This window comes from Onychostruthus taczanowskii, unplaced genomic scaffold (genome assembly GCF_017590055.1).
Source record: "Onychostruthus taczanowskii isolate IOZ18803 unplaced genomic scaffold, ASM1759005v1 scaffold53, whole genome shotgun sequence".
Classification (NCBI taxonomy): domain Eukaryota; kingdom Metazoa; phylum Chordata; class Aves; order Passeriformes; family Passeridae; genus Onychostruthus; species Onychostruthus taczanowskii.
In genome coordinates, this window is record NW_024502902.1 from 3922595 (window position 1) to 3943388 (window position 20794).

Consider the following 20794-nt stretch of genomic DNA (forward strand, 5'->3'; position numbering starts at 1 on the left):
AAAATAGTGCTTTCTCTTCTGCTTTCTTCTGTTCTCAGTCCCTCTCTGTCCCCTTCTTTAAGGTGAGTAATTGTGCTATCTCAAGTATCGGGAGATAGAGCTTAGAATTTGTAGATCATATATGGATGAAAGTCTGAATATAACATTGTAGAGCTGACCAATACCAGCTTTTCTTGATTATTTTTGGTAGGACAGGTTGTCTTAATTTGTGTATGGTTTAAGTCTGCTCTTAACCTTATGAGCCTTATGTTGAACACAGAGTGGAAGAAGAGGCAGCGCAGAAAAACATGGCCCTGAAGAAGATCAGGGAACTCGAATCTCAGATCACTGAGCTGCAGGAAGACCTGGAGTCAGAGAGAGCATTCAGGAATAAAGCGGAAAAACAGAAGCGGGATCTGGGAGAAGAGCTGGAGGCATTGAAAACAGAGCTAGAAGACACACTAGATTCTACAGCTGCTCAGCAGGAGCTGAGGTAACTCCAACGTGGGGCTGTGTTATCTTTATTTGGGTTTGGTTTTCGTTGTTTTTCATAATTCTGCTGTATTCAGTCTCTTACCATACATAGCAAGTCTTTGCCTTTATCACTGGTTAGCAGCCTCCGTGACTGCAGAAGGAGGCGCTGTGCAAGCCCTAGTCAGGACTGCATTACCTCACCTGATGTCAGAAAGTTGATTTGCTCCCTAACCAAAATATTAGTGGTACCCCTGAAACATTGGTACTTTCAAGCTGTTGCTACTTTGGCAGAAATAATGCTGCTAGCTTGCACTTAAGAAGGATGAAGTGCCAAGGTGCTACCTTTGAAAAGTATCTATAGCCTAAACAGACCTTGGCATTGTCATGCATTAGAGGCACTGTTGGTGGATATACACCTCTATTTGATTCCCTTCTTAGCATCTAAATGGAATTTGTGAATTTTGCAGGTCAAAGAGAGAGCAAGAAGTAACGGTTTTGAAGAAGACCCTTGAAGATGAGGCAAAGACCCATGAGGCTCAAATCCAAGAGATGAGGCAGAAACATTCACAAGCTATTGAAGAGCTGGCAGAGCAGTTAGAACAAACCAAACGGGTATGTGGAACAGAAAACACAGGGCCAAAGCAGTCAACCTGAAATGACAGTGCAGAAGAGCACAAAGTGTTCATGATACTCATACATGTGTTGTTCTTCCCTTGGTAGATGGTTTTTCTCCATGAAGCATATATAAAGCTGTTTTAAATATTGGCATTCATTCTTTTTTCTCCTGTTAGGCATGTTATACTGCACACCCAAGACATTCTTCTCACTGCTAGCACTTGTTAGCTTGTACAACCTCTAATTTGGAAATGTGATGATGCAGGACTTTTTTCTGTATTGTTTTCGTCTCTGATTGTTAGATTGTCTCCTGATAATCAGTTGACAGGCTGTTCATCTTGTTTTTTTCTGAGGAAACAGTCTGCAACTTAACTGCTAAACATACACTAGCTTGCTTGTTGGAAAGACATGTACTCACTGGATCCTGCCATATTAAAGTCTGAGGGGTTTTGTTGCCTTTTCTTTTCCTCTTCAGGTAAAAGCAAATCTTGAGAAAGCAAAACAAGCTCTGGAAAGTGAGAAGGTTGAACTGTCCAACGAGGTGAAGGCTCTTCTGCAGGGCAAAGGCGATGCTGAGCACAAGCGGAAAAAAGTGGATGCTCAGCTCCAGGAACTGCAGGTGAAATTTACAGAAGGCGAAAGAGTGAAGACTGAACTGGCTGAGAGGGTTAACAAACTGCAGGTGAGTGGCATAGGTTTTGCTTAGCTTCAGCCCGGGGCTCAAGAGAAAAGATTATAGGATGGTGTCTCCTCATGGCTAGTTAAAAAATTCTGCTCCTCCTGAGGATAATGTTCCTAAAAACAGCAGATCCATCATTTGCTTCCCAAGGGCTTAACTCATTGCCAGACCAGGAGATTTGGATTGATGTTACTTTTTTTGATCAGCCCTGAGAAGGTGAAATAACCAGTTGCTGTTGGAGTTTGAGTTTTCTAAGGCTCCAGGAGGCAGAGTGTCTGTGCCCCCTGAAGGCAGGCAGTGGTTTGCATAGCACAGCTCTGTGAGCACTCAGCTGCTGGAGCACCTGGAGTGGCACACACAGACTGGTGGTTGTGTAACTCATGTGGAAGACGGTGTCTGGGAGTTTTGCCACATGGTTGATAGCTCAAGGATGATGTGGGAATTTATGGGTTTCTTCAGAGGAGCAGCAAATCCCTTAGAGTGACATGAAACATTGTCTTTGGCCTTCTCCTTTATGGAGGGTTGTCATTAAAAGTCAAACACTGCTAGCATATGCACAGCCTTTTGAAGCATGAAAATGTAATTTTGAGACTCTAGATATAATCCTGAAGCAGATATATAAAATAGAAGAGAGTGAGTTTAATAAGATATTTTAGAATTGCTTGCCAGGCTAAAATCTCATATAGGCCTTAACCCAAACTGACCAAAATCAGAAGGCTGTTGCAATAGAGGTGATCTGAAATAAAAATATCGTTTCAGCTTCTCGTATTTAATTCCTGAGACTGTGGAAACAACGTGTTCATGCCTTGAAAGATTATACACATGCCCTCCTGTTGAGAGTTGCCTCTGTTTTCAGTTTAGGTCTCATAGCTGCTCACCTCTTCCTGTCTTTGTTTTTGCTGATGCATTCAGTAACTGATACTATGATCTCTTCTTCAGGTCGAGTTGGACAATGTCACAGGTCTTCTGAACCAGTCTGACAGTAAATCAATCAAATTAGCAAAGGATTTCTCTGCTCTGGAATCACAGCTTCAGGATACGCAGGTGAGAGCTTTGGAAACCAAGGCAACTGTGTGTCTGTTACACATTGGTAAAGGGAGAAATCACTCTGGATGCCATTAAGTACTGATTATACAACAATTCAAAGGATTGGGTCTGGATTTTTTTTTTTTGCTAAGGGGTTTATACTGCATGGTATTGAGAGCATTTCTACAGAAGCAAGCTGGTTATCTTTCTTCTGCTTCCTCAGCCTGTGGAACATATGTGACTTTCCCTGTCTCAGGCTCAGAAGTCCTCCTCTATCACTTTTCCACCTGAGAGCACTTTAGTGCTTCAACTGACTGCAGTGCTTGTTTGAAGTTCTTGTTTGAGATCTTCATAGTCAAGTGTTTGACAGGGTATCTGTGTGTGTGTGTGCACATGCGTGTGATATTTCCAGTAAATTTGTCAAATTAAGCAGAAAACTTTATTTCCCAGTGGATGTTGGGGAAGTGATTGATTCAAATAACTTAGTATTTTTTCAGGAATTAAATCATCCTTGGTCCTACACTTTGGGAAAAACATGCATTTACAGTTAGCAGAATATGACTCGTAAGGTCTAGCATGGAGTGCTAAGAAGGTTGGAAGGAAAAGCAAGAGCACATCAATAATAAGTAGCCTTGAACAGTCATTGATGTTCTGTATACTCATTAGTCTTTAAAAAACAGACTCAAAGACAGGGCACAATACAGAAATTCTGCACTAGGTTTGAAGATCGGTTAATCTTTACAGATCCTTCAGCTCAAACACTGGCAGCATAAGTCAGTTAATGTTGTTCTGCCCTAAGCTGGTAAATGACCAGTGCTGTACAGTTCTGCTGAGACCAACATTGTTCTTAACCATGCAAGAACACTTGGGTCTGTTGTGTGTTCCTTTGGTACTGGAATATGAGGGAGACACGTAGCAGAGTACAGTCATGCTGTTGTTGGGAAAGGTCTGAGTACTTTCTGTGCCACTTGGAGGACTTGAGAAAGGACTGTGGAAAAGCTTGTGTGGTTAGGCCTTGAGAAAGGCTTGTGTGGCAAAGAGTGTACTTTAATGATTAGAATGTAGGAGAGAATAGGACCCTTCTGAATATTTTGTTTCTATACTGACTCACTGAAAGGCAGTTATTTAAATTCTGTCTTCAGTTGTCTTATCTGTGAAATTAGTTGCATGCTTAAATGCAACTTCAGAAGCACTCCTGGAGAGAGTTGATGAGGACTGTGAGCCTTTAAATCCAATGAATGGTGCTGAATTCCACTGGGGTGTTTGCTTTATAGGAGCTGCTGCAGGAGGAGACTCGCCTCAAACTGAGCCTCAGCACTAAGCTGAAGCAAATGGAGGATGAGAAGAATGCTTTCAAGGAGCAACTGGAAGAAGAGGAGGAGGCAAAGAGAAACCTGGAGAAACAGATCTCTATTCTTCAGCAACAGGTACAGAGTCTGCATCCCATAAACCAGTGACTTTAGAGAGGAAGGATAAGTACAGGTCTGTCTTGAGAGAAGTAAGATTTAAATGTAGAATTGACTTCTAGTAGCACAATCTTTCCTGAGCAAGGGTGATATTGCTGATTTGGATGAGAGAAGAAATGAGGAGGTGTCTGATGATAATCATAGGAAGTGCTTGTAGATTTCTGTCCAGGAATTCCTTTGGGAATTCAGTCATGCAGTATTATCTGAGCAGGGAGTATTACCTTCAGACTCTCTTACTTGAAAGTCCTAAACTTCTGGTGCTGGTAAAGTGCACAGAACATTTTCTGTGGCTTGATGTGCAATCCTGGTCCTTTAGGCAATAGATGCAAAGAAGAAGATGGATGATGGTCTGGGCTGTCTCGAGTCAGCAGAGGAAGCCAGGAAGAAGCTGCAGAAGGACTTGGAGGGCTTGAGCCAGCGTTATGAGGAGAAGACAGCTGCATATGACAAGCTGGAAAAAACAAAGACCCGCCTGCAGCAAGAGCTGGATGACATTGCTGTGGACTTGGACCATCAGCGGCAGATCGTCTCCAACCTAGAGAAGAAGCAGAAGAAGTTTGATCAGGTACGACTTCAGTCATAAGCATTCAGTAGGTACATCTTGCTGATAGGTCTGCTTTAAGAATCCCTAAGCAATACTGCTTGGAGAATGCATATTTATTTCTGAACTAAGGTAGAGCACATAGAGTGGAGAAAAATGCTTTAGTTGAAGTGAATTAATTTTGTTCTATGAATAGGAAGTTAAGCAATGTTCCTTTTCCCAAAGGCATAACATTTATATCAAAACCAAGATTGAGTTTGAAGTGTCATTTGCAAATCATCTCAGAGAAGGTTGAAAATAATAGGTTGGAGGCCTAGGAAATCAGAGGTTTGTTTATTTGGGGTCAGCACAGTTGTTAGAGATGGGATGGTGTGCTTCAATCTCTGAAGCTGCATTTTCTTGATTCCTTCTATCCATGGAAGAACACTATTAAGAAGGCCCCGAGGAAAAGATGCATGTTTACCTTGTTAGCAGATGATCAGTAATTTCTCAGAATACTGATGCTGTGCTCTTGTAGCTGTTGGCAGAGGAGAAGACCATCTCTGCCAAGTATGCGGAGGAGCGGGACCGCGCTGAGGCAGAGGCCCGGGAGAAGGAGACCAAGGCCCTGTCCCTGGCCAGAGCCCTGGAAGAAGCCATAGAGCAGAAGGCTGAGATGGAACGACTCAATAAGCAGTTCCGGGCAGAGATGGAAGATCTCATGAGCTCAAAGGACGATGTTGGAAAAAGTGTAAGTATTCAGTTGAAGTGTCCGGGCAGGAAATGTCACACAGTCGATACTGTTACTTGTGTACTGCAAAAAGCTGATGCCAGTGGTAACACAGAGGAACGTTGTAGAGAATACTGGATACATTGTGAGTTTGTGAATGTTATGTTTGTGTTATGTCAGTAAGTGGTAAAGGTGGGTTGGAAATGACCCAAATGAGGCAGTGGCAAAGCTGAAAATTACCTGATATCCCTGTGGCAGAGATTAAGGTATGGTATGAGCCTGATATGTAAAATACAGCAATTAACCAGGCTGGGGAAGAAATCACGTCCAATATTAAAAACAAACAAACAAACAAAAAAAAACAACAAAAAAGAAATGTTATGTTAATTAAGAAAAATAATACATTCAGAGGCTAAGAAGTATTTTCTTGTATTCTGTCAGAACCAGAGGTGTCCAGCTCTGGTAAGCCTTCACTAAGTCAGGATTGGGCTGACAAATGCTTTTCTCTTTCTCCCCACCACCGCACAAACACACACAACCAGAACTAACAGTCATTGTGGTTCAGACTGGCAGCGTGCATCTGCCCTAATACAAGGGACAGGTGCAGTGTTCTTGTATCCAGTCTGATGTGAGTGGCTGTTCTTAGCCTTTTTTTCTGTTAGGGTAGATTAAATTGTCTGCACTCTCTGCAGAAACCTCATGTGTGGTACTGTCTTGTAGGTCCATGAGCTGGAGAAAGCTAAGCGAGCCCTGGAGCAGCAGGTGGAGGAGATGAAGACACAGCTGGAAGAGCTGGAGGATGAGCTGCAGGCCACAGAGGATGCCAAACTGCGGCTAGAAGTGAACCAACAGGCTATGAAGGCACAGTTTGACCGGGACCTCCAGGGCCGTGATGAACAGAATGAAGAGAAGAAGAAACAGCTGATCAGACAAGTAAGAACTGCTCTGTAAATCCTCAATGGATTCTGTGCACAATGGCACTTGTGTCCAAAGATGGTCAGGCAGACAGTGCCAATCCAAAGATTGTTGTTAATGTTAATACTCCAGGCAATATTGCAAAGCTGTGATAGACTTCCTCCTTTGTGTGTGTGATTGTTCCAATAGTCTTTGTCTATCACAGGAACCCGTGGGGCTTTATTAGTGAGGAATGTCAGCCCCATCCCCCTGCCAGGGAGAATGCTTGCACTTACACGGCCTTTGAAAGGGGAATGCGACAAGTAGGTGCTGGGAAAGGAAGGAGCTGAAATGCTGATGCCTCTGCTGCTCCACACAGGTTCGGGAGATGGAGGCAGAACTGGAGGATGAACGAAAACAGCGCTCCATGGCTGTGGCTGCCAGGAAGAAGCTCGAGATGGACCTGAAGGATTTGGAAAGCCATATAGACACTGCTAACAAGAATCGTGAAGAAGCCATCAAGCAGCTGCGCAAACTGCAGGTGAAGTGTTGCAGCTGTTTCAGCTGTCAGGGCAGAGTTTTTACCCAGGGAAACGGGATGCAAAGATTTCACCTTGCCAAAACATTGCACCTGTGTCACAAGAGCAGCAGAATCTTGTAGCAGTTCACTGTGAAAGATTTTTTGGCATTTCAAGCATCCTTCTAATCCCAATCTGCCTGTTTAACTCCCTGGGAGACAAGCTGTAGGCTAAGTCCACTCTAATGCTTGCTTCAAGGTCCATGTTTTTGAAAAGGATTGCAGATCTGCAAAGCTAGAGGACCTTAAATAACATTCAGGCCTACTCCTGCCCCAAAATGGCTCTGTTGTGCTTTTTAAATTCTTGCAAGCAGTTGTCTGACCTGTTCTTAGGAAAAACTAAATCTTCCCTAGACTGCTCATTCCATTGCTTCACTAGAAAGCTTCCTGTACCTTCCCTTCCCCTCTCCATTTATCTGACAAAACTTTTTTCCTACAAAAAGCAATCCAATCCTGTTTTCTTCCATTGATATTTTTACATGTTACTTGTGAAATGCAAAAAGGATGATTCCTTTGTATTTACAGCAACCTTTGTGGTTGCTGAAGAGTAATGAATCCCTATTTCTGTTTTCCATCCATGTTTCCCGTAAGACAAACAAACCACATCTCTTAGTATGAGTGCTCTGAAATTCATCCCTTTCTATTCTCTGTTTTCAGGCACAAATGAAGGATTACATGCGGGAACTGGAGGACACACGTACTTCCAGAGAAGAGATCTTGGCACAGGCCAAAGAAAATGAGAAGAAGCTGAAAAGCATGGAGGCAGAGATGATCCAGTTGCAGGAGGTAATGGAATATGCATCAAAGTCAAGAGATGGTTTGTTTTCTTTGGCCAATAACTATATGCAGCAGTCTAAGCTGATGTGTTTATTTCCTTTCTTTTGTACTTTTTGCTCTGCTCAAATATGAGGTCCAATTCAAAAAGCAGAATTTGGCCCACTCCTGGCAGCTGCGATAGGAGTGTGCAAAGCAAAGGAATCTGTGGGGTGGGCAGAGAACAGGCCATGTCATAGAATTAGCTTTGGATCATGCTGGAGACCGTACCAGCCATTACCAATAACTCCCTTTTCCTATGCTGCATTAATTGGTAGCTTCCTATTGGATCACTGTCCGTCTGGTTTTCATTCCAGGAACTTGCAGCTGCTGAGCGTGCCAAGCGCCAAGCCCAGCAAGAGCGGGATGAGCTGGCTGATGAGATTGCCAACAACAGTGGTAAAGGGTGAGTAATGTTCCCCGTTTGAGGGAGGAGGAGCTGCTGTGAGAAAACACTTCTTGGCCTGTTTTTTTTAATGTAGACTGCAGCACACACTGTATCCCCTCTGGTCCCTAAAGACTGAGCTAATTTTGTGTACAAGTGGTGAGTTTTCCCCAAGGCATTGATGCCATCAGTGCTGCTTTAATGCTCTCATGACTCTGTGTCCTGTAGAGCACTGGCCATGGAGGAGAAGAGGCGCCTGGAGGCACGGATAGCTCAGCTGGAGGAGGAGTTAGAAGAAGAACAGGGCAACACAGAGATAATCAATGACCGGCTCAAGAAGGCAAATCTCCAGGTACCTGTTGAGGCTGCAGCAGCCTGTGGGAGTTCTCTGGTGTCTGTGAATTGTCCAGCTGTGCTCTGAGCAATGCCAGCAGCTGCCTTGTACACAGTGCAGGCCCTCAGAAGGCCATAGGTGTGAGCAAGATGAAACAGCTGAATACCACAGTGCAGAAAATAGCAGCCACAATTATGTTAACTCGCTGGCTTTGACCATTTAAAATCACTGGGTAGCTGGAACAATCTCCCAGTTTATTTTAAACCAAACCAACCCCCTCCCAGTCCCTTTTGTCTGTACTAAGGGATATTGAGAAAGATGATCTGTGGCATGCTGCTCCAGCTTGACATGCTGAAGAGTGCCACAGTGTGTTTGAAAAATTATTTTTCTACCAGTTCTGTGCTGTTTCAAATGGACTGAACATATGAAATTTGTTAGGCTGCTATAGAAACCATGATCTTGATCTGCCTGTTTTGTGCCATATTTTGTCTGCCCAACTTTGAGAGTCGAGCATGCTGTTTTCTTAACACTCCAAAGCCAAGGATCTGGGCTGATGGTTTTCCAAGGGCTTATTAATTCTGATAGATGAGAGTGTAGTTCTGTACTTGGTTGACTATTAGCCAGAGCCCTGGCTTGGAAGTAGGCAAGTTCTCACCCTTTTACCTCTGAAAGTCAGTATTTTAAAGCTGTTGTTTGTACTGGAAATAGACAGCAAATAAACAATAAATTAGTAAAGCACATCTATTGAATCCACTTGCCTCAGGATTTTTGTAATTCAGAGACTGATAATTACTGTGTTGAGTGCCAGACCGTGGCCTTAGCCCCAGAGGGTGGTGAATGTGATTGGCAAGTTTAGTTAGCCCTAAGAGGAAATTGATAAACCTGTTATTCAAGGAATTACTTTGAAAATCTGGGTCAACTAAGATACTTTGAGAAGTGTCCTGCCTACAGACAGTTCCCTCTGCATCAGAGTTATTCCAAGTATTCAGCTCACCCTCAGGGTCCTTGTTCTTTTTGAGTCTGCGAAATAAATGAGCCTTTCAGCTGGAGCACTGGCTGTGCTGAGGAGTCCTTATCTCTGTCTCCGTGCAGATCGATCAGATGAACGCCGACCTGAACGCTGAGCGCAGCAACGCGCAGAAGAACGAGAACGCTCGCCAGCAGATGGAGCGCCAGAACAAGGAGCTCAAGCTCAAACTGCAGGAGATGGAGAGCGCCGTCAAGTCCAAGTACAAGGCTACCATCACAGCCTTGGAAGCAAAGATAGCACAGCTGGAGGAGCAGTTGGACATGGAGACGAAGTATGTACTAGGAGAAACTCTGTCTGCTTTACAAGCTTCCATCCCTTCTGGGATTTTAAGCTCTTCTTAATTCTTATTTGTCTGAGTGAGAGCTTCATGCTAGGTATACAGGGTAGTACAGAAGTAAGATCCTAGCACACCTTCCTTGTTTTTCATAGTAACCACTTACAGCTTCTTCTGAATTCAGCCACTCCTAAAACTGTAGCTGTGGTACACTTGTTGCCCCTCTGCAGCTCTTGTCCTTGTGGCATCAGCCTTTGGTCATTTCTGGCGAACGTTGCTTCCCATCCTCTTTTCTTCCTAAGTTAAGGAGGACTTTTCCTGTCTTCCTCACTTGTAACTTGCCCAGGTCAGGGGGTCTTGCTGGGGACAGTGGGAGATAAGCTGTTATCTGAGCCCCCTGTGTTTGTGTTCAGGGAGCGCCAGGCTGCCAGCAAACAGGTGCGCCGTGCCGAGAAGAAGCTGAAAGACATCCTGCTGCAGGTGGATGATGAGAGGCGTAATGCTGAGCAGTTCAAAGATCAGGTGGGTACAGTCACCTGCAGTGTCTGTGAGTCTTCCGGGGGGCAGGCTTTCCCCTCTACAGCCAAGGCATTCACTGTCCTATGGATTTCCCCTCTTCTCTGTCACTGTAATAATTACAAGATGAGATAGATGAAACTGTGATTCTTCTAAAGAAAAACTAGGACCTCTCAAGTCCTAGGCAATTTCCTTCAGAAAGGGAAGAGGGGGCTTTGGAAACTCTGCTTTTTACTGCTCTAACTACTGCAACTCTGGGGAAACACTGAGTTCTTAATGCTTTTTGCCCCGTGCATGCTCAGGCGGACAAGGCAAACATGCGCTTGAAGCAGCTGAAGCGCCAGCTGGAGGAAGCAGAAGAGGAGGCCCAGCGAGCCAATGCATCCCGGAGGAAGCTCCAGCGGGAGCTGGAGGATGCCACCGAAACAGCGGATGCGATGAATAGAGAAGTCAGCTCCCTGAAGAGCAAACTCAGGTAAGGAGGAGCATTTTGTGCCACGCCTTGGCAGCCAGTGCAGCGTGGGCTTTGTGCAGCTGCCCACAGCAAACAGCGGGACCAGGTGCTTCCTCCCCTCATCCCAGAGCCTGCCCTGCCCGTGAGCTCTGTGGAACATTGCTGATGTGCCATGTGTCCTTCCCTAGGCGTGGGGACCTGCCGTTCGTCATGACACGCCGGATGGTCAGGAAGGGAACGGGAGAGTCGGTGTCCGACGAGGAAGTGGATGGCAAGGCAGATGCTGGTGATGCCAAAGCTACTGAATAAGTCCTCCCATTTGACCCAGGTTACATGTGAGGGAGTGACCCACCTACCCTCCCCTCTTCCATTGGACTTTTAGCAAACCCTCTCCTAAATTGGCTGGGGATCTGCAGAATAAGCCCAGGTCTGTGTGTCTGGAGCCATCGGGCATCTGTGTTCCTAGTTTTCTCCTCTTTCCAGTTTCCTAATCCTCTTTGTATTTAATGCCAAAGAGTCAGGGCTCTGAAATTTGACCAGCAGTTTGGCCACTGCAAAGGCCTGTAGAACTGTCTGTGCCATGTCTGCTGGTAAATCCTTACAGTTTGGAGGGAGTGGGGCTAGGGAAAGATTAATTTTGCTGTAAATCTCCTTTTGTCTTCAATTCTAGCTGCAGGGAAGCTTTGTCCTGTCTTCTTTCCCCTCCCTCTTTGTTTGCTTTCGGCAATCATGTTCAGTGACCTCAGACTTCTGCCTCTTTTAATCTGCCCACCCATGTGGTTTGGGAGCAGTTTCAGGAAAAACGGTGTGCTTTGGCCATGGCAATTTGCCCTTTCTTCTTTCATGTGTTTCCAGGGAGGGCTGAAGAGGGAAACTCTTCTTGGGACCACTTACCTGGGGGACTTGCCAAAGTTGTCTTTTTTTTTTTTTTCTTGCATCTTTTTTTTTTTTTCCCCATTTTTTTTCTATTTTCCTCCCTTCTTCTTTTTCCTGTATGGACAGATCTCTGAAGTGCAATGATGTCCTGTTTGTGTCTCTGCCTCTGAGCGGTTTCATCTAAGGTAGTGTGGACCAGTAGTTAATGACAGGCTGGGGGAGCAGAGCAATGTCTTTGTGCTTGTCCAAGAATCTCTGGGGGACCAAATATATTTAATGGTAATAGACAGAATCTAGAGAAATTTAATAGGGTAGTGGGCAGAGGGTGGGATAAGGGGATGGAAATTCCTCTTATTGACATGTCCAAGCCTCTTGCGCCTGCTCTGTAACCAGGGGTTGGGATTAGTTATTGTGCACCATTGACTAAGAGTATATTAAAAACCCTTTAATCTGCACAGATATATGTAAGGCCTTTGTATTTCTTGTAATAAGTAATTAAGAAAAAAAATAAAGGTCTTTATCACTGCCTTTCTCTTGGGACCATGGTTATATATAGATAGTCTTTACTTTTCTACACCGTACACTGGTTGCTGGATTTACCTGTATTCTTAACCATATTGTATATGCTGCATTTAGACCTACTTATGAGCAAAGTAAGATTTAAATATGAAGCACCATACTGTATGCCTGAAGCGCCCTAATGGAGGAGCCTCTGGTCCCAGATTGCTGTCACAGAAGAATTTAAATTTTTTTATATAATAAAAGTGCCTTAGCATGTGCCTCAGCTGTGTGTCACCACTACAGTCAGTAATGGTTTACTGGTGCTCCACTGATGTTACCAATAAAGATTATCCATGTGCTGCAGTCTGTGCGTGTGTTGCCCTTCCCTCCTTTCCTCCGCGCAACGAAGACCCTGTGCGGCCAGCGAAATTCTGCTTTTCGTTACATTTTTGCCAGAAATTGAATAAGAAACTTGTGCCCGTATTCTGGTCTTCCTGGCCCCTTGAAGTGCCACAAGCACATTCTGGTCCTCCAGCCAGGGCAGGAGAAGCTGGAGTACAACACCAGCAGCTCCGAGCTCGTCCCTCCCATCCTGTGCTGGCGGAGACTCAGCCCTTGCTGAGAAAGTCTGAGCTGGGAGCTGCGGTCGGGCTGGGCCGGGCCCTGGGCGGCAGCGATGGGGAAGGAGGTGCTGGCACTCAGCATGAGGGGCCTGTGCTGCCGGCAGGGGCTGCTGCCAGCGCCGGCCTGGCAAGCAAGGAGCAGGGAGGGTGCAGCTTACAGGAAACTCCTTCCCTGGCGAGCACACGTGGCTGCTGCCCCTGGCGTTTCTGCGTAACCAGATGTCGGGAGGGGAAAAGGCTTCTCATTAAGAAACTTCAGTGTAAGTAGAAGTTAAAAAAGCCAAGGGGCAGTGCAGAAGGAGCAGGCACAGTTAACCACATGTGGGTGCAGTCCCTTTATGAAGGGTCAGTTGAGAATGAGCTGCTTTTGAAGCTGCGTTACATTGGCTGCAGTTTTTGAAAGTCTGGGTAGGGATTAAGGCACGAGGGGCTGGATGTGGGTTCATGATGTGTGGAATAGAGGCACTGCTGTGCTGATGTCCTGCATATAGGACTGTTGTTAAAAACAGGACTGGACTTAGTGTTATCTGGGAGGTTACTGATTCAGCTGCTTCAGTCTTTTTCCAGAGTGTTTTCCAGAAACTTGCAGGGTATCTCTGAGACCACTGTGCCCTTTAAATTGCACAGAAATTGCTTTTCCATCATAGGATCAACTTGAAATGGCACCACTGGCCAGGCACTGCAGTGATCCAGAGCAGAAGCTGTGTGCTGGTGCTGTGAAGACCCTTTTAAGCTCAGGCTGCTTTTTGTGTCCTTAGCCTTGTGCTGTGTGTGCCAGAGCACTGCTTGCTTGGCTGCCGTTCTGTCCTGTGCAAGATGGAAAGAGGCTTGTGTCCCTTTTTTTTTTTCAGCTGGCACAGTATTTTTCTTCAGCTTTCCACTTTTTTGTACATCCCCATGGAAGGGACAGAATTAAGTCTCCTATTCACCATTTTCTGCTTTGCAGAGCACAACCTCGAGCCAGGAGATTCCCATAGCTTCACGTTAGCTGCTCTTCTGTGGCTCTCCAGAGCTGGTAAATGCTTCACAGTGGTTTTTCCTGGGATTTTGGGGATGGTCTGAGTGGGTGAATGGTTACAATGGTAGTAAGTGTGGAAGAGAGATTGAGCTGGGACCTTTTCTATGGGGCCTACAAAAGGTAGTTTCTGGAAGTTGTTGCTGGAGCTCTGTTTGTTGTCTGCACCATCCTCCCCCAGGGCTGATCCCAGCAGGTGGTGGAAGGGATCTAAATTAGAGGGAAGGGCATAGAGAAGTTGTGAGGAGATGTAAGGGATGAAGTTGATTACAAATATTCCTCTCCCTGCACTGGGCCATTCTGGGCCAAAGGATTGACAACCAGATCATTACAAGTAATAAACCAGCTTAAAAAAAAAAAAAAAAAAGTTAAATTGTTGCAGGTTACAGTGTGGCCCTCACTGGCCATTGCAGCAGCACAAGCGAGGGGCAGAGCAGCCAGCCCAGCCCCAGGCTCCGGGAAATGGAGGCAAATCACCAGACCTGCAGCAGCATCCTGCGCAAAGAGCCTTCTTTCCTGGGGCGCTGCTGAGTGCTCTGCTTGTTCCTGCTGCAGCTTCCCCCACGGCAGAGCAAGGACAGTGGCCATTAGAGCCACTTCCAGCTGGGTTCCTGGGCACAGCAGCACTGACCTGCCAGGTTTAGGGTTTAGCTCTCTTCCATTTCTTCCACAAATTGATTTAAGTACCACTTAATGTAAATGGAGAATGAGAGTGCAGATTCAATGGCTGTGGAGTGGGAGTCCTCAGTGACAGGCACTGCAGTGGGGGAGCTAAGGTGCAAATTGCAGCTTTCCCAGCCTAGGGTGTGAGGGAGGTCTCAGAGCAGTGGTTTGAGTGATCTGAAAATAAAATGCCAGCTACTGAGCCAAACTAGAGCTCAGGCAGCTCAGCCTGTTCTGGAGATGCTGGAGACAATATTCCCAGTTTCAGGACAGAGAGCTAGTACTAAAGGATAAATGCTGTCTGTTTGGGTTTAATTTTGTCTTTTCCTTGATGCTCTAGCAGTGGGAGCAAAAGCAGAAGGAAAAGGATAGCAAAAAAACTAAACCAAAACCTTTTTTGTCCTAAATTCATGACTTCCATCCTTGCTAGCACTTCAAGCCTGTGTAGCTGAGCAGAACAAAGATCTGAGCAGCCGGGCAGCAAAAGGAAAAGTGAAATGTGAACTGTCTTGAAGCAATGATGGTCTGTTACACCAGAGGAGAGAGGTGCAGGGAGCTGGGTCCCTGCCCTGGGGCAGCCTCCCTCTCCGAGACTTTGAATTTGGGTAAAATGTACAGAGAAGGACGCTGAAAAGCCAATTAGGTAAAACTACAGCCACTCTTTGGACTGGGCTTGTACAGGAGGAGCACTGAGGGCAGGCCACCTCCTCTGCTCACCTGCAGCAGCTGAGGGTGCGTGCAGGCAGCAGAGCTGTGGGACACGTGCCCTGCAGGAGAGGCTGCCTTGGAGGTTTCACTATTGCTCAGCCCTAAGGAAGAGCAAGGGAGGAAGTGGAGGACTGATGATGGAGTGGTTGGCCTCATAATGCTGTGTTACTCATAATGTGGTCGCTTGCTGCTAATTAAGCTGGAATTACACTGTGAATGGCTTAATTCAGTGCAACCCTAATTGACTTCTGATGGAATTTGTGCAGAATGTCAGGGAAGTGGGTGTTGTGGCAGGGTGTATCACTGGGACAAATAGATCACTTCCTTAGGCTCCTTTTTAGGAGAAGAGCCATAGCTCAAATCCCTGACCTCATTTAAGACTGAGTTTGAAGGAGGGCTCTGTGGCAAGAAAAAGTCTCATAGACATGAAATTCTGGTGGCAGAGAACGGTGCTGCCAGTGGAGAGATTTGCCTAGAAGTGCAGGGATGCTGTGCTGTGCAGCCAAGAGATGTGGGGCAGCCTCCACTCTTTGTGAGTGAAGCAATAACTTCGTAGAAGAAAGAAAAGGAGAAAGGAAAAAAAAAATACAACAAACTCTTGGAGCTGTGATCAAAGGAACTTCCTGCTTTTCATTCCCACTGTATCCAGGGAAACATCTCCCTGTGCTGCCTTATAAAGAAACAGCATCGCACAGAAGCTGAGCCCACCTTTCACTTTTCCTCCCCCAAACTCCTGGCACTGAGGCACTCCTGGTGCAACAGCAAGGGAAGCATCCTTTCTCCTAGCCCAGGCTCTTCCCTTCTGGAATGCTTCACTCAATCCTGAACTGTCCCTGGGATTTGAGAGGATCCTGGCAAAACTTCCCAGCCCTGCAAGCTGCTGGATGGATGCAGCCTGCCCAGACTGCCCCATGGCCAGCAGGCATGTGTTGAAAGCTTGTTTCGTTTCCTTCTCAGCACTTCCCCATGGGAGCTGAGAGGGCATGGGGGCTGCATGCACCCTGTCCATGCTGCCAAGTCCATGCTGGAGCAGAGCTGGCTCTTTCAGACCCCATTTCTGCCTCCCAAAGCTGGTGCAGGTGCAAGGAGCTCAGCTCTGCAGGAGAGACCAGCCTCAGGTGAGGCTCTCTGCCTAGGTATTAGAGTTGTTGCTAGGAACTGCAGCAGGCTTTGAAGCTGAGGTTATGGGCACAGCCACAACAAGTTTTAATGAGGTAACACAGCCCAATTTGCTGTGCAGGCTTTTGATCCTGTGGGCTGTCGATGTGCTTGTGCAGCTCCCAGCTCGCCAGCTCATCATTTCCAGAAGCACGAGGCGCCGGCTCTCTTGCCCTGGTGTGTCCTTGTGGGTAAGGCACAGAAAAAGCTCTTGATCAGCTTTTGCTTGAAGCTCAGCTCACCATTTCCCTCTCACCTGTGAAGTTTCTGGGAGGTGACTTCAAGGACATGGCTTATGCTCCAGCGTGGATCTGCAGTTAAACTGCAGCGGGACCCGCAGGAGGAGAGGTGCCAGATTTGTGCTCTCTGTGTTTATTCAGGCCCCTGCTGTGAGGCTGGAGGGGATTTATCTGCATCCCAGCAGCTCTCCTTTGCTAAGGGAAGTGCTCACCTCTGTGCTGCAGCCAAGGAGTGTGGCTGAGAGGAGGGCTGGCCAGCACAGCGGGCAGCCCTGCTGCCTGGAGGGTAACGCAGAGCATCCCTGCAGAGCAGGAGGAAACCACACCGGGACTAAAGCCCCGCCTGCCTCCGAGGTCCTTTGCTGGCACTGCTTCCCTGGGCAGGTGAGAAAACCAGAAGTGCTTGAACAGAAAAGGTGCTGGGGCCCAGCACCTGCATGTGTGGGGCTGACTGGTGCAGGGCAGGCAGTCCCACCGTCACCGTGGAAGTGTCAGGACAAGGATGGGAGCAGCAAGTGCAGCATGCCTGCCTGCAGGACTGCTCCTCTCACTGGGCACAGCACGGCCCTGAACAAGCAAAGCTTCAGAGGGACACCGAGGAGGAGCCAAGGCTGGCAACACATCCCCATGAAAGGAACTGACAGGTTTGCTTCGGGCAGAGGATGAAAGGGGATTAGGGAGAAAATCACAGAGGGAGACCAGATAGCAGCTTCTCTGTGGCTCCTCTCCCTTAACCTGGGAGCAAAGAGATATGGGATGGAGAAAGTGGACATCCATTCCATGAATGGGGGCATGGCAGGGGCAGAGCTGTGTTCAGGATTATCGTGCAGGGTCATTTCAAAACAGCTTCTCTCCGAAGCAAGATTTCAAGGTCCCAGTCCCCTGGGTGGACAGAGCAGTTGTTCCCTGCTCTGCTGTCCAGGATCTGGCAGATCAGTTCCCCAAAATCTTCCCTCTGCATTCCCCTGGCACCTCTGTGAGCTGTGCTAGAGGATGCCTGCTCTCTGTGGGCCGCAGTGCCTCTGGCTTGCCCAGCAGGAGAGGCTGCCTCACGACCCTGCAACGAACTATTAAAAGCAACAAGATGATTAAAATAAACTGTCATGGGACATTCACTCCAAACAGAAAGCATGAGCTGCATTCTGTCGTTTCCCAAGAAAGTTAATCTGCGTTTGCAGGCTGCCATGAAGCTGGGAGGTGCTCAGGCAGTGCTGGTGGGAGCTCCCCCGACTAATTTCTCTACTGGCAAGGTGTGTGGGGGCGGCAGTGCTGCTGTGGGCAGCTGGCTCCCGGGGGCCCTGTCAAACAAAGCCTTTTCCTGGCCACCGGGGTGGAATAAGCAAACACCTCCCAGCAGGCGCCGTGGATGGCTCTGGAATTGCCCGTGCTCTGCTCCTGGCCGCAGCTGGGCCTTGGCTGTGCTGCTTGGGTGGGAGCCCATGGGGCACCTCTTGGTCACTGTCCCACTTGCTGGGACATCCCACCGAGGCAGAGAGCGCTCCCTGTGAGTTGTAGTGGGCCAGCTGGACTTGGATGCAACCAGAGGAGCCCACGGCTCCTTCGGCACTCAGTGTCCTCCGGCACAGATCAGATTCCCTGAAATCCTCCAGCTGATCCCAGCAACATCCCCACCTGCCCAACAGGAGCCCTGCCTCTATCCACTGATATTGCTAAAAAAGAGGCCCTTAGGCTCCTGTTTAGGCTGAGGGTAAATCGATTGCCACTGCCCAGGTACCTTTGTACCTTTGTGGGGAGGATCCTGGTCCAGGTGCCCCAGCCCCATGTCCTCCTCACGCTGCTGGAACTGGGGACACATCTGCTGTGTGCAGGGCTGTCCTCCCTAGTTTGAGCTGTGGGGTGGGAGCGAACCAAGCAGCAGAGATGGCTTGCACAGGCAGCAAAATTTTGCTCTGACATAATTTGTTCCTTTTACCTGCTTAGCTTTTGGATTCTGCCTTTTCTTTTTCTGTTGCAAAACAGAAAAAAAAAAAAAGCACAGCCCGCCTTGCTAACCTGGGCAGTTACTGTGCCAGGACAGGGATTGCTCCCATGTGATTTTGATGCTACTGCTTTCTGGTTTTCTTGAACAGTGAATAGATAAAATATTTACTGTCTTTTCTCTTTTTCTTTTTTCTCTTTTTTCTCCTCTCTTTACTGAACTACCCAGCAAATCCTTTGAAGGCAAGAGTCAGACACAGCACAACATTTCACAGAAAATAAATGCTCGTGGCAATTCCTGCTCTGCAATTTAAACTTCTGTCCTCTTTAAAAAAAAAAAAAAAAAAAAAAAAAAAAAAAGGAAAATTTGGGGACCTGAGGATCTGGTAGATCTGGTAGGATCCCACTGCTGAATTACTGACTTAAAGGATGACACGGATGGAGAATACCAGCTGTGACTGATGGACTGGGATGCGTTTAAAAATTAAGTACCTCAGAGAACTAATGAAGAATGGTTTCAGCTGAAGAAATTTCTCGTGGGTTGAAAGCTGGAGGAAAGAGATGAATTATCAACGATCCAGCAGGTGAAAGGGGCTGCCTTATTTATTTCCCAAGCACAGCGAGGCTCGATGTGTACTTACCTGTGCTGATTACGAGCCCCGCTGAGCTTGATTATAATTCGCTCTCCGGGGCGAGCGTGCTGCGCTGGCGGCAGGGAGGAAGCGCAAAAGGAATTTGTCTGTGCCAGGATGAAATGTGATTACTGGCTGCACGCTGCAGCAGGGGCTTGTTTCTGGGGGCTGGGCATCCCACACCTCTCAGGTATCCTGTGAGTGCTAAAGCACCAGGGGGAAGTTTACTTTTTGGCCTGTTTCTGAGTGGTTGGTGCCAGGACACCCAAGCTGGCACTTGGTCACAGCACAGAGCTGATAGCGCGAGGTGATCTCTGAAACAAAGCAACAGCTCGGTAATAGCTTTGCACGAAAGGGAGAGCTTTGCTTTAACCTAATTCTAAAGCAGCTGCCCCACAGCCACGGAGGAGCTGGAAACTGCTTTAGCAGTGGTTTTAGTTGGAGCTCCAGCAGTTTATGGACAGCATTACCTGGCGTGATGTCTGTGCCAGCAGATTTCTGGGCTCAGTGACAGGGGACAGCCACGGGCGGCCTGAGCAGGGATTTTGGGGGTGCTGCAGAGGGATTTGGGGTACACTGCAGAGACCTCAGTGGGTTGTGGGGAAGAAAAGGGCTGAGCAGAGGCAGGGCAGTGAGCCCTTGGCTTGTAAGCTCACACTCCTGGTAGTTCTGGGAGCCTTCAATGAGGTTTTGGCAGTGGAGGGGGGAGTTCATTCCTGCTCACAGTCTGAACCTCTGGCTCTCATTTGTCTTCCTCTCCCTTCCCCTACTAATGTCTCCCAAGGGAAAGTTCCTGCTGCAGCAACAGGGAGGAAAAGACAAATCACAAAAGCAGAGGGCTGGGGGATGCCGGCCGGGCGGGGAAGCAGCTCCAAGGGGCCGGCCTGCTGGAGCAGACTCAGGAATGCTGCAGAGGGAGTGGCAGCGGGGACAGTGGAAAATGGATATTCAGGGGAGAAAAAGATTCTTAAATCTGATGTAAGCAGGTCCAGGAGATAAAACTGCAGTGACTTCCCTAGAATGACATGGTTATAGCCTCATATCACGATTACATTTATTTGGGTGCCCTACCTGTGCATTCTCACTGCTGAAAAATGCACTCAGATTGCTTCCAGCTTTTACCTCTGTCATAAATTGCTGGAATTTATAGCACTTACTTGGGAAACTGTAGTGATTTCCCCATTCCATATTTAACCCATGTCACCCAAACCACCTAAACTTCATCTGAATGCAAGCGGTATGAAGAAAAGTGATATTAATAAAGTCAGAGGCAAGTCTCTGGAGGGAGTGGCCAGCATGAGATGGTAATCCTGAGTCACACAGCCGATTTCTGGGTCAGCCAGACCCTACAGCACAGGGCTGGTATCCCCAGCCAGCTCCAGTGTCACTCAGGCAGGGATTTCCACCACAGTTTTATCATCAGCTTCGCAGGGCTGTGGATATCCCTTTCTGAATTTTGCATGGGCTGGTAACGTTTCATTTTGATTTGAATCTCTAGCCCTGATCAAATGGCTGTTCAGCAGACAGGAACAGGAGAAGGGGCTGGAAAACATGACTAAATATGGCTGTGTTTCTGGTCGCTACAGACTGCAGGATTAGCGGCCCCTTCTTGCCAGCAGCCACAGCTGAAGTTCCCAAGGTTTGAGGATCACCGAGGGGAGCTATAGCCCACTCC

General features: G+C 47.3%; 1 protein-coding gene across 1 annotated transcript in view; it reads left to right on the forward strand.

Moving 5' to 3' along the window:
* The window catches only part of MYH9 (myosin heavy chain 9), a 70355-nt gene extending 57849 nt beyond the window's left edge, over window positions 1-12506 (forward strand). Inside the window, exons 26-41 of the mRNA XM_041416593.1 lie at window positions 260-472; window positions 921-1065; window positions 1544-1750; window positions 2687-2791; window positions 4048-4200; window positions 4556-4804; window positions 5298-5510; window positions 6210-6422; window positions 6763-6924; window positions 7618-7746; window positions 8091-8179; window positions 8387-8510; window positions 9585-9793; window positions 10210-10318; window positions 10615-10787; window positions 10955-12506. Of these exons, the coding sequence (XP_041272527.1) occupies window positions 260-472; window positions 921-1065; window positions 1544-1750; window positions 2687-2791; window positions 4048-4200; window positions 4556-4804; window positions 5298-5510; window positions 6210-6422; window positions 6763-6924; window positions 7618-7746; window positions 8091-8179; window positions 8387-8510; window positions 9585-9793; window positions 10210-10318; window positions 10615-10787; window positions 10955-11075 (2614 nt within the window). The 3' untranslated portion in view covers window positions 11076-12506. The remainder of the gene's footprint in view (window positions 1-259; window positions 473-920; window positions 1066-1543; window positions 1751-2686; window positions 2792-4047; window positions 4201-4555; window positions 4805-5297; window positions 5511-6209; window positions 6423-6762; window positions 6925-7617; window positions 7747-8090; window positions 8180-8386; window positions 8511-9584; window positions 9794-10209; window positions 10319-10614; window positions 10788-10954) is intronic.
* Window positions 12507-20794: the final 8288 nt, after the last annotated feature.